Here is a 13,476-nt window from a genome sequence, read left to right as displayed (position 1 = left end):
CCCAAGCAGTCAGAGTTCAACCTTTAATGACAGCGGTGACATGAGTCTTGCTTCCAGAGCTGTGGATGGACACCTTCAGTATGTCAACCCACACTGTAGCCAAACAAGTAAAGTTGTCATTATTTACCTAACTTTAAATGTTAGAACTGAAGTTTTTTCAGATATTCGCATGCCACGTTAAACTTCTTTCCCATGCATGAAAAAAACACACTGAAAAGAATTGTAGACACTGTTTTTTATCCCACATTGACCGTGAAGGGACCTACCCGTTGGTTACTTTAGTCAAAATCTTTCAAACTGTGATTGGAAAACTTTGTCTTGGCCCATTGTGTAACCTGTTGGTCAGTTGATACTCTAAACTAAGAATGTTAGCCATTGTGTATTCGTTGTAACGATTTCATTCAGATGTTGATGTTAAATTGTAGAAAATACAGTTAACAGATGCACGAACACCACAGTTTCCTACTAAGTCAGTTTCGTTTACCTTTTCCATTACTTTCATAAACAAAATATTCATTCGAAAAGTTATTCTTCAGCCAAAAATGTGCAGTGCATGTTGACTTTGCGTTTGAACAGCTTTGTTGCTGATTCTTATTTTTTTTTTTATTTAGATGTACAGGAGAGTCCATGGTGGATGATAAATCTGACTGCTGTTCACTGCATTAGACAAGTTGCAATCAGAAATATCGATGTCCTTCACTGTAAGCTCCTAGGAAGTCAAGAAACTTTTGTTGATAGTTTAAAGCACAAACACTCCCTAAAAGATATGCAAATCTACGTTCGGAACGAGAGAGCTCGTCTACGAATGAAAACGATAGGACCATCAATTCTCGAGGAAGCTTTTCACCAATACAACATACTCGTTTGTTTTGCCAATTAATGAAATGTTACATACAGATATTTTAGATGAATTATTTTTTTTAATGAAAACAATACAAAGGAGTAAATTCCAGGGGTGGGGGTTTAAATTATACTTTTTGAGGTTAGGGGGTCGGCTATTCAATCCCCACCCCCCTTTGGTGAGCAAAAATGAAAATAGATTGTAAATATTTCTTCAGACGTCCACCGATTAAAATGCATTTAACATCACTTAAATAGAGAAAAACAGTTTTGAGAAGGTTATAAATATAATCATTCTGATTACATATTACAAATGTACATCAACATCATGAATATTGACCTCAATGTGGAGTCCCCCTCCCCTTACTTTTCAAGTTTTTATCTCACCCTGACCTTTCCCCATCCCCCGATTTCCGACACAAAATTACGCCACTGAAACAATAAATTGCAATTTAAATCATGTGGTCTGCTTACATTTCAGACAACATTAGACTGAATTTAATGGGTGCTGAGGTACGCACTAGCTTAAGTAACGCGCCCAAAGTTGATGAGAAGTGTGGTTCTAACGTGACTCAGTATCAAGCCTTGATCAACGATTGGATTGAATTCACCTGCGACCCACCGAGACTCGCACAGTATGTGAGGATTGAAATTCCAAGACGGACAGCTCTTATACTTTGTGAGGTCAGAATATGGCCTTGTGATCTCCATCCAGCAGGTAAACATTGACTTATTGAATCCTGTTTTTGTTTTACATATTAATTTGTGTCAGATTCCCTAAGGCTAACGATAAAAAGAGACTTGCACCTAGATCACTTGAGGATCTACTTGCTGGCATGTGACACGAAAGTTTGAACCATAATCATCGATTTAAAATGAAACAACAGCAAAGAAATACACGCAAAATAACCCGTCACTGGCTCTCCTGAATAAGGCACTTGCTATCTATAAAAAGATTTTGATAGAATTAACATTTTTATGCAGTTTATGTAAAGCCATTTCTGTAAAATAAACCGATCAAACCAAACAATAGTGTCGACATATTGCCCTACGATAACCATGCAGTTCCACAGGTGCTCAGCTCATGTGTAACAGGAAGACTTAATTATTGCGTAACTGTAACACAAATCTTCTTCGTGCAGCCCTTAATTTGACTGAAAAGCGAAGTTACCAAAGCTCAACATCAGGAAATTCCATTGCTAGCCTAGCCTTGGACAATCTTCCTTCAGAGCCGTATTGCAGCGAGACGGGTAAGTCAGATCCGCCGGATCGCCCTCTTTGAAACCTTTCAAATCAACTTTCCAAAGGAAAAACCAAAGTTTCCTGGCATCTGTTTTCTCTTTATATTTTCCACGGTCACGCCTCTTCAGCTAAGTAAAATTCTGCATGTATGTATTGTAGAAGCTAGCTTTTTACAGTAAAATAGTAGATAACTGACAATCAGCAAGAAATCTTCACCCTTTACTTAGAAGATATTGTGTTTTTATCAAACATTTAATTTTTTCATATTTCTAAAATTATCAGTTAATGAACTGAACCCATGGTGGAGGTTGGATCTCGAAACGAGTCAATGCGTCGAGACAATTCGAATTTGGCCTACTGCACATGGTAAGACTATGTAGTCTAGTCCATTTGGATATTTTAACAAAATGCAAAAGTTGTGTAAACATTATTCAGCATTGTACAAACATTTAAAGTTCTTCTTAAACAAGTTTATGTTGATTGATCAATTCTGCGAACTACTTTGCTGCATTCATTGTGATTTCGAACCAGTAACATTTCTTGCATCTACCATTAACATAAAAGAAAAAGGGAGATATCAGCTTTCAACCTACTGATCCGTTTGAGACTGGCCAAATGTTATCCTCATTCATGAACTTTTGACAGCCAGAAAGTGAAAGCACGTTTTAAAAGTCAGAGATGTCTATCAACATTGCTCCACAGTCTTACTTTAATTTGGTTTTCAGGCTCTAACTATGTTTAAGTATGTGCCACTTGCAAGCCTGTGCTTTTTCAACCGTTTTAGACCAGAAACGTGACAGCCTCTCCACAAATGAGAATGGCTAAATTGTCTTGGTTTTATAAAGAAAAAAAATAAGGCACGAAGTTGAATCAATTCTTTTCACTGATAAACATCAAGATGCGGTATGTCGTAGATGACAATGTCACCAAGATGTCATGACATTGGCCCAATGTAAATCTGTTTTTAAGCTGTAAAGGTCATTCCTAATCTAAATTACAAAATAACTTCGATTATCCAGAGGCCACTTTGCAGCGTGCATCTCTACGTGCAGGTCTGAGTGATAATCATACGAGTAATGTGAAGTGTAAAACCAGTAAACCCCAACCTTCACCCAACGACTTTACGGAGTTTACCTGTCATCCGCCTGTACTTGCCCGCTATGTCAGCGTCGATATACCCGGATTGGCAAGCCTTGGACTGTGCGAGGTGACAGTAGCTGCGTGTGATTTCAATCAAAAAGGTAAACTTGACACTAATTAATTTTATTCACCTGCTAGTAAACCAAGGAGTGGTTATCAGCTGTCCATAACCGAAAATCCTGATTGTCGTCAATTAAGGTGTTGCTCTGTGAACGGACATCAGTCCGCCATTGTTCATTGTTCCATTATTTTCATTTGTTTTATTTTTAAATTAATACAGTTTGTCAGAAACACACAAACAAGTACAAAGATTTGTTTGTTTTACCTTTGCAGTTAACTCTGTGGATTTCACTGTGGTTGTCAACCCTGCTCTCATTGGTCCAACTGGTGATGACGATTCGGTCATCGCAGTGTACAGAGAACCAGACGATTTTGCCTCCAATGTCTCATTTGGTCGCCAAGTCACAACTGGACTTCCATCAGGTTCAGGCGAGATAGTGGATTCATCGTTGGGATGTACAGTGAGATTGCTTCGATTGCCAGAGGAAGGAGGTCTGAACAGGACGGGTGTGTTCTACGCAGAGGTGACCAAGAATAACGTAATCACCAGGATACAGAGCGTTGTTCTACCAAACGATGGTAATACGTAGACACGTAACGCTGCACATTCTATTAATTTACTTGTTATTCATTACAATTTACATCAAAAATTCGGGAGCGTGTGGCCCATCGCGGTGAGATCTTTTACATTCTAGTAAAAACTCATTAGGAACTAATAGCAACGTTGTAGGGCCTTCATGGCAAAGGGTTGAAGTGGCTTCAAATTGAAGTAACAGTAATTTAACAACCTAGTAAGGACAGCAAACACGTAGGAAGTCTTGTCGTATCAGCATCGCTATGGAACTCCATATCTGCCGTGGCGCGTCGCCCGTCGTGCATCGACCATCAAATAGGTTGCATAGGACCTGCAAAAGCCGGGGTTTAACAAATGACAAAATGATGATTCCATTCACTTCTAAAGAACTTTTCCCAATAAGGCAAGTACAAATCCCACCTGCAATACTAGTCCCATAATTAATGCCAATAATGCTAGACTACCCCTGCCCCTTGACAAGAAAATGTCGCCTCTCTGCGAATTCAACCAAGTTTTTTTTTTGGGGGGGGAGGGGAAAACATTTTCAACCAAAATGTTCATGCCAACTTATCCACAGTCTAATTCTAATCTGCATACTGTAAAAACGTGCCGACTTGCTTTCATCAAATTCTGCACGACGGACGACGGGTGAGGCACGACGGCAGATATAGAATTCCATAGCATCGCAGTGGGATCTTTATAGATGTGGTTCAAGCGATCGGGAAGATTTTTATGAAAACAGATGGGGCGCACTGTTTTAGCCCATAGGGTAAATGCTGGGAAACGTGACTGCAGCTTGCTACACAACTTAATGGGAATCCTGACACTGCCAAGATGCAATCAGATCGTCTATGATGTAAAACACTTGGATATTTTGACCTCAAAAGATCACATTCAAATGGTTATTCATCGTTGCTGCTTGTATCGCGTCTGCAGTTCGCATATAGCAAAACATAATACGTAACGTGCCAGTAACGCATCAACAACCTAGTGAGATCTTGATAGAACTATTTCCCCAAATTTTCTTGGTTCCATCACGTCCAAGTCATGTTTCAAAGAAATATATAGGACGTACATGGGTCTTCCTGGTCGTCATTAGGCTAATGTGTAAGTATATAATGTAAACCCAGAGGTCTAATCATCCTGGTAAGAAAGCGTCCCCCCTTTGTTTAACATTGGGATTATTTGGGACAGCTATATTAACATGAACTAGCCTCTGAAAATAAACTTACATCCGTCGGGTTTTGGAGTCTTTTTGTGAATTCTTTCAAAAATGTTCGACAACCTTGAATGGTGGGCTTTTTGTTCTGTCAGTTTCACATTTTCAGTTAACACAAATTTAATTTATTATTCGCCCCCGTCAGGCACAGACAGTAGAGTTCACATACGTCCAGCTACTCGCACACTGACAGCAAGTACAGGAGAATCAGTAATATTGCAAATGCACAATGTCAGCTCACCAAACAACCACTACAGATGGCGGCACAATGGAGGCGAAGTCATGGAATCTTGGAACGACCGTTTGAGTGTATCACTGTCCAGCATAACTGAAAGTGATGAAGGAATATACAGCTGCTTTGCTGAAGGTTATGAGGCTATGCGTCTCCATGGTAACATGAGGCTTATAGTGAGAGGTTCGTTGCCAGATATGGTCTTGCACTGGGAACATTCGTATTATAGCAGAATGCCACACTGCGTACGATATAATATTGTTTTACAGTTGAGGGTGTATACTCATTTTCTGCATTTATATCAAACCTTTCTAGTCTTCTCAAACAGAAGTCACAGTTTGGACATTGAAACTTTGTCATATTGATAAATTTGCCAAACATCTTCCTCTACCTATACTATCAAGGGTGTTCTTCTGAACTTTGGGGTCCACCTTTGTGTCTGAAATCCTGTCGTCGATGCTATAATGGCGGTGTATGTGATGACAAGTCTGGTACCTGTGTGTGTGCTCCCGGATTCAGTGGATACAGTTGTGAGCACGGTAAATAAATGAGAGTCCTAAGTAAAGACGCTTGAAGTGAATCCTTTGTCTCCAGTTTCTGTTGAACGATGAGATGACTCAATGACTTGAATCAAGTACGGCTCAAGTCACAATTTCTGAAGACTTGAGTTGACCAATGGGTAAATGACATGACTCGACTCAATTCTCTAATCAGGAGACTCAACTCCAGGTAAGTGAAGAAGGCTCGAGTCCCCCAAATTACAATTTTTTGCCAAAAATACTTGCAATGATTTGCAGAGTCCGTTTATAATGTCCATGTCATCTGTTTTCAGAGTAACATGTGTGATCACATGAGTTACCATCGAGGTAATTTGTAAAGTGGGTTTTCATTGATCATGTTGTGTTCAAATATCTGAGACTCGAATTGACTCAAGAAATTTCTCGACTCGATTTTTTGCCTGAAGATTCTATTTGACTCGATTAACTACATTTCAATGACTTGACTCAGAGTTGTACTGACTTAAGTTAATTACCCAAATGGAGTCAATTGGAGTCAAACTTTTTGATGGCTGGACTCGACTTGCGTCAGGAAGGGTAAATGAAAATAGTTCGCGGTACCCACTGCTTCACTCAGACCGACAAGCCGACCCCGGCAAACTCGGTAGTCGAGTGGTTAAGACATCTGCTCTAGTAAGCAGGAGGTTGTGGGTTCGAGTCCTATCCGAGTAAGCTTGTGAATTTGTTTGCAAGGTCTCGGACAAGTATTGACCGTACAGTGTTTATCAATTTATACGTTGGGTAGGGGCAAAACCCGTTATATAAATTAAATGACTCGACTCGAGTTCTTCACCGGCAGACCCGACTTGGGTGAAATTAAATAACACTTCAGTCCCCAAAATGAAAGCAAACTTATTTACATAATAAATTTGTAATGACTTACAGTTCTGGTTTATAGTGTTATACTTGCTGTTAAAATCAAAAGTAATATGTGGAGTGGCCTCATGTAAAAATCCAGAGGTGAATTTAGCAATGCCCTAAACTGACTTTTCTTTGTGTTGTGTTCAGGTTTTGCTGACTCAAATTGACTCAAGCGAAATACTTGACTCGACCAGACTCCAGTATTTTGTCAGATACCTAGACTGGAATAGATTTTCTACATTACAGTTCTAGTCAGTAGGTTACACTGGCTGGACTCGATTCACAAAAAGTAGTTACATGTACTTGTTACAACTCTGGGAGAATTACCAAAGCTTCACTGAGAATGGTCACACAAGTTTTATATTTTCCAACACGGGTGTCAGAGAACACGTTAGAGGTTCTGTCTTTCTACGTTGGACCCCTTTCTTTCTACATCACAGTCGTATTAATTGTCTAGGTTTGATTAAATAACTTTCTCATTACTGTCTCAAAACCAAAATCAACTCTTGTATTTTGTTGCATTGGAAGAGGATCTTATGTATAAATTGAGTTGGTTATACTGATTTGAGTTGGGACTTAGCAAGAATGACACATAATGACAAGCATAATAGCATCACACAATTCATGTAATGAATCGTGAGCAGAAATAAGGATGTCCGCTTTTCACATTTCAATTCAAATGAAAACATTTTCAATCCGCATTGTTGATGCTGTTTTCAGCTCACGGTCGTCATGTGTTTGGTAAAACTGCTGATCAGCGATGCTCCAATAGCACTGATGCACACAACGATGCTTGCCGAGGGCGTTTGTTCTGTCTGCCAGACCCTTATGGATGCTCCTGTGCTGCAGGTTACCAGGGATTAGATTGTATGCAAGGTACCATGTTATAACACATGGAACGTAACTGTTACTTGAGGACTTTTACAAAGGTGTCAACAGATCCTTAACTGTAATTACGTTTTGACCAAGACCAATGTTCAACTAGATTTTTTTAGGGGGGTGGGGAAATTTTAAACCAAAGTATCTGGCCCTAGTGTCTTTGAGTTAGCCCACACAATCCACAGCTAATATGATGATAATATTCCAACGCTTGGTATTCAAATCGCAGCGGTTGTATAGTCACAAAAATCCAAGATTGTAGTGTACCAAAGTTCTAATCTGCTTTGTGAGCTTGGACAATCACCAGAACTAGCAGGCTCTGGAACAAAGTACGTTTTTATATCCATTTAAATACACAACCATATATTTAGGACACAATGAGTAGCATGATTTTCTGCCCTGATAGACGTGGCCTGCGTAATTTGTCAAAAAAATATTGACAATTATTTAAGACTATTTTGATCTGGTGATTTGCATTATTTAATCACTGATGTAAATAAAGGAATTCGTTCTCCAACTTCCAAAATAATGTTATCAGATTTAACAAGGATCTAGGGATGAAGCCCTATCGAATATCCCATCTGGAAACTCGTGTATCCTCAGTTTCGTCTCAGCAAGATGAATCATCTTGCTACAATATTATGAAAAAATCACATTTTGAACGCGGGTCAACTGATTGAATCGTTATTTAAAAGCGACTGGGTCAAAGGGACATATTTTGTTCGGGCAAACGTCATTTCACTACTTTTGGGTTGGATACGTTGGTTTTTGGCTAAATTCTCAATTTAATATAAACTTATCAGAATGTGAAGACGGGACGTTTGGTGCAGATTGCCAGCAGACTTGTCACTGTGCATCAGGAGGAACGTGCAGTAAAGATACAGGAGAATGCAGCATAGGTGAGAGGAGTTATTGTATTGGATAAAATTGAAAAAAAGGTCTAACTAGCAAGTTCGTTCATGTGTGAAGAACAATTTAACCCAATCTTAATTTATTTATCGCAATAAAATTGTGATGTAAATGAAAAGAAATTGTTCTTACAATTGAACTTCATGTTTATGTTCTCTTGTCAGGTTGTGCGGTAACATATTTTGGAAGAAACTGTCAGTGCTCAAGTAAGAAGAATTGGAAAATAATCAGTCAGTGTTATCGTACGATTGGCAAACAGACATCAGAGCACTTTGGCCAAAAGTTACAGTTTATAGAAAAAACCAGTTGAAACAAGGGGGCGTTTTTCACCCCAGCAGATTTTACTTTTTGTTATTGACGTCTTGTGAACGATGAAGTTAATATAGGTTATTCTAGGTTTTGTATTCAACTTTAGAAGTCCGACTGACACGTTTGAAATCACATGCGTTCGGTGGCATAGCATAAGGGGATTTTATAAAGACACAAAGCTATGTTGTCTGGATTGATACATTTTTCATTGCGACTCCATAATGTCAGTGATGCATTGAATCGATTCATGCGCTTCAAGCACAGAATGATGTGTTTGGGTCTGAAGTAACGTCATGCGACCCTCATCAATCAAATATCATTACCCCCCAAAAAAATACTTTTTTTTTATTATTATTATTTGAACATGTATTTTAAGCTTTGTGAACAGTGCAGCTAATTTAGTTTATTTTTTCGTCTGAATGTAACTTGAAATTCGAAATTGCAAGCAGCCGCTGACATGGAAGTGAAGTACAGAGTTTCATAGGATTGATCTCCGCCCGTAACGTTTGGAAAGTTACATCCTTTGGTGCCATCTGCGGCCATATTTCCACTGCATCTGGTATTTTGGAAGGAACTATGACAATTTCTCACAAATATTGAAGATTTATGCTTAAAAAATAAGGAACTTATACAATTTTTGAATAAGCAATAATTGCATGTAAAAATTTGTTTCTGCCTTTACTCCATTATGAGCAAATGTCGAGATTGAAAGCTCTGCTTTTTATTTATGTATTTTCGCCTTGTTTATGTCAATGACGCGTTGAATCAATTCATACGCTTTCAGCTCAGAATGGCGTGCTCGGGCTTGAAGTGACGTCAGGTGACCCTCGTCAACTATTCGTTTCGTGGCAACCTGATCCATGCGCTTCTGGCTACGAGTTGACAACCAGGGACGAGTGTGACAGAAATGTATCCCAAACATCAATACCGCAAACGACCTACCAGTTCATAACTGGCCTTGAGCCCCCACTTAACTACAAAATTCACATCTGGCCAGTGTACCCAGATGGTGATCCAGGACCTGTTGAGATTTTCATTCCCCAAACAAGAAGTAAGCTCAGTTTTGTTTTGTTTTCAGTAAAGGACAATTTTAAGACTAAAAATGCAAATGTTCACATTATTTCCAGTTTTTTCTTGTATCTCAAAATCTTATCATGGTATAGTGAATGCTTTGTAATAAAATTGAATTTGTAAAAATCTCAGAGCCAACTGGAGCCCCAACTGAAGTAAAGGTTACCTCAGCAACACCATACAGCCTGAGTTTCTCCTGGAGTAAGCCACCTTGTGGAAGCCGAGGTGGCATCATCATAGGCTACACGTACAAACTGACTGAAGTAAGCCCGGAATCCCAAGTAGTCATTCGGTCAACGACATCAGAGGAATCGGTGACCATCGAAGGTTTAACGCCGCTGACTGAATACAGTTTTCAGGTTGCTGCCAATACCAATGCGGGAGCTGGACCGTACACTCAGGTGGAAACAACCTTAGAGGGTTAGTGGGTGTCATTTGTACTTACATCTATATGTACGTACCGTACAAACATTTCTTCCTTTTCCGTGAGACTCTCATATCACTAAAATTATGTCACAGTACCTCTGAAGAATTCAACAGCACAACGACCACCTTAACAAGAGTCTGCCTAGATTTGTTAATTTGAGGAAAAATCATAGAAATCTGTAATTTTCTGTATAGCCTATGTTTTGTAGAAAGAAACTGTAATTTGTTACTTTGGGTTCAAAGTACAACGTCCTAGAGGAATTCCCTTTCGTATCAGTATCAGTCCTTTTTATTTGTTGCAAATCTGGCAATGTTTCATCGCCACATACACATACAAATTAAAGTAAAAATGCAGCACAACTTATTTTATTTGACGTATATAGTCAATTTTATACAAATTACCTACTCTGATTCCAAGAGTTGCTGCCCGTGCTTTGTTCATTTTTTTTCATCAGAAAATCTCTTTAAATCGTTTTGCTATAAAACAGCACAAAGACAAATGTCCTAGATACAGCAATCTCCATTGCATATTCTTTTTACAGAGCACTAAAAATCCCGCTTAGATTAGAAACTAATTGGAAAACCGATTTAATGGGATTTTCTGAAGCCATTGTTGATCAACAGCAGTCTTTCTGTCTTTCTGGCAGTCTTTCTGTGACGTATGAGCGTTCACTCTCTGTACCTTTGATTAGTTCTGAACAAGGTTCTCTTCGTTTTGTGGAAAGTCAGAACACAGTGATGTGAATACTGCGGGGGTTCCACCTTGTATTGACTTGTGTGGGCCCGTATATCGCACCAGATTGTTTTCCATGGATGGTTTTGTAGCGACTCGTCTTTGTAAAAGAGGAGTGGCTATGAAAACCCAGTGCATCACCTACTCAGCAAATTTTCGCTGCGTAGACAGTGGCGTATCCATAATGACGTTATTACTGCGTTAATTAATTAAGAATACGTCATAGGTAAGAAATTAATCGGCATATCTATCAAATGTTACCAGCAAAAGAAAGGATGTCTGGACCTCGAGTAAGATTTTTGATATTATTTTTCTTTCCCAACATCATGAGTGAGACCAAAACTGCATTCGCTTTTGAATCTTATGACTTTATACTCAATCTAATTACCGCTAATGGCTCATTAGGGAGACATTCCCATAAGAACGCGCCCAAAAATTTTCCAACTGTTCCAAAATTCAATATTCCCTAGTCTGATCTTAACCAAGCTTTGTATGTTTTCGTTTTAGACACTAATCTATCATCTTTCAAAATTTGGACACTAAAATTTGGCCTCCTTCTAGTAGTTTGAAAATAGGGAGACACTGAAATGTCTCCCTAAAACCCAATGTCTCCCTAATGCTGAAAAATTTACCAGAAATTGTCTCCCAAATGACCTATTTGTAAATATTAAAGTAACGGAGGGCAGCTTGTCCGACGCAGACACAAGCCGCAGTATGAGGGAGAAAGAAAACAGCTGTATTGGTGTTATTTCTTTTTGTGCTGCGAATAGGTTGCAGTTAATATGCACTCTTTATAATACCCAGGAAAATTACGGAAGCGTTGAAGGGCCACAGCCATTTTCTGAAAAGTCGTATTTCGCTTTTGCCCTTCCATTGGGTCAGCGTGGAGCTTTCAAAAGCAGGGAGGGGTGAAACCATGACCCTGGGGACCCTGTTTATGATACAAATGTGTGCATCTCAAAGGCAAAATCATTAGGCTCCATAATCCCTTGGATGTTCGTCTTTATTTGCAAATTTTCAAACAGGTTTCCAGGGAACTAACAATGCGTGGCGTTATATCCTAAACCTACTGTCTTCGCCCAAGAGATTTACAAAGCGGTCTCAAGGCTAAGGGTCACCGGCTAGGATTAATGGAAATATAATTGCCTAAACCTGCTCAAGAAGTCACAATATGATGCGGCGTGGCACATGATTTTGAAAGTCAATGCAATTCTCGTTTATTGAGCAGATTAAGGAAATGGAATAAAATATGCAATATAATCGAATACTGTGCGAAGTGCTACTAACTATTTTAGTGTACAGTTGTGTTAGTCATTGTCTACTGCTAGACAAAAATTGAAGGGTGAACAGCCAATCCACTGGACGAGAAGACCTGGGTTGACTGTGAAAGATGGGAAAACATGTTTAGCCTTCATATTCCTGAAGTGTAAAGTTTTATTTGCCTACATTTAAACCTTGTTTCTTCCGCTTGTCTACGCATAGGATTTAAATAAAGCTAAAAAGACACACAAGGAAGTAGGAAACATATGTTTATTTACTGAAGGTTATAAGCAAAAGATACTGTCATACGTCGGAGGCAAAATTAACGAAAAGACGGAACGCAACGATTGGACGCGACGGAATGTAATCGTCTTTCACGAAAATTATTGTAAATGTATGAAATTGTTAACAACCGAGAGACCGAAGACGAAACTTTCAAGAATGCATTCAAACGTTTTGAATTTGAAAAAAAATCATCGTATGTGATTTTATGTGAACAAGAAAGTTGAAAATGAACGGGAAAACCAATTATACAACCTGTGAAGATTACGTCAATAATCAAAGCGTACGATTCAACATGCAAAAAGGGCAAGATTTCTCACGACATTAATGGTATTATCTTGTTGTAAAATTACAAAAAAAAAAATCACTGTCTACGTTTCCTGATATCAAAATATTGCTTAAAGACTTCGGTCTGATAGTAAACCATTGGCTGAATTACTATTATTAGTGATTTCCCTGCAAAAGTAGGAAAGGTTTGACTAGTCATTGCCACTAATTCGTAAGTTGTAACTGTTTTTATATTATTGCGCAGCACAACAGAGTGACTCATCATCTGTCGCTGGAGGAATAGCAGCTGCCATAATTATCCTAATTCTGTTGATAATCGTCGCCATTGTTGTCTATAAAAGGTATGTTTCGTATCTCCTTGCATTACAGGAGAAGTCCAGTGGGTCAGAAGATAAAGAATTTTGTTCTTAAGAAGATAAACTCTAGCTCGATTTACCATGAACTTTTAATCAAACTAAATCTGCAGTTCCGGTTTATTATAATTTTACGTCATTGTCGTCATAATAACGTCATAATAATGACCCCTGACCAAAATGATTAAACAAATATCCATGTCTTGGAATAGTTTAATATGCAAACTGACATTTGTCGCTG

At 38.7% G+C, this 13,476-nt stretch overlaps 1 protein-coding gene across 1 annotated transcript in view; it reads left to right on the top strand.

The window, feature by feature from the left end:
* LOC110990759 (uncharacterized) overlaps positions 1–13,476 on the top strand; it is a 58,398-nt gene that overhangs the window by 33,617 nt on the left and 11,305 nt on the right. The window contains exons 15-17 of the mRNA XM_087131451.1: positions 9,607–9,873; positions 10,026–10,313; positions 13,127–13,223. Coding sequence (XP_086987577.1) covers positions 9,607–9,873; positions 10,026–10,313; positions 13,127–13,223 — 652 coding nt within the window. The remainder of the gene's footprint in view (positions 1–9,606; positions 9,874–10,025; positions 10,314–13,126; positions 13,224–13,476) is intronic.

Source organism: Acanthaster planci, linkage group LG21, assembly GCF_054643075.1.
Source record: "Acanthaster planci isolate LZ-2023a linkage group LG21, COTS_SCS, whole genome shotgun sequence".
Lineage (NCBI taxonomy): Eukaryota > Metazoa > Echinodermata > Asteroidea > Valvatida > Acanthasteridae > Acanthaster > Acanthaster planci.
This window is presented reverse-complemented; position numbering and strand designations above follow the sequence as displayed.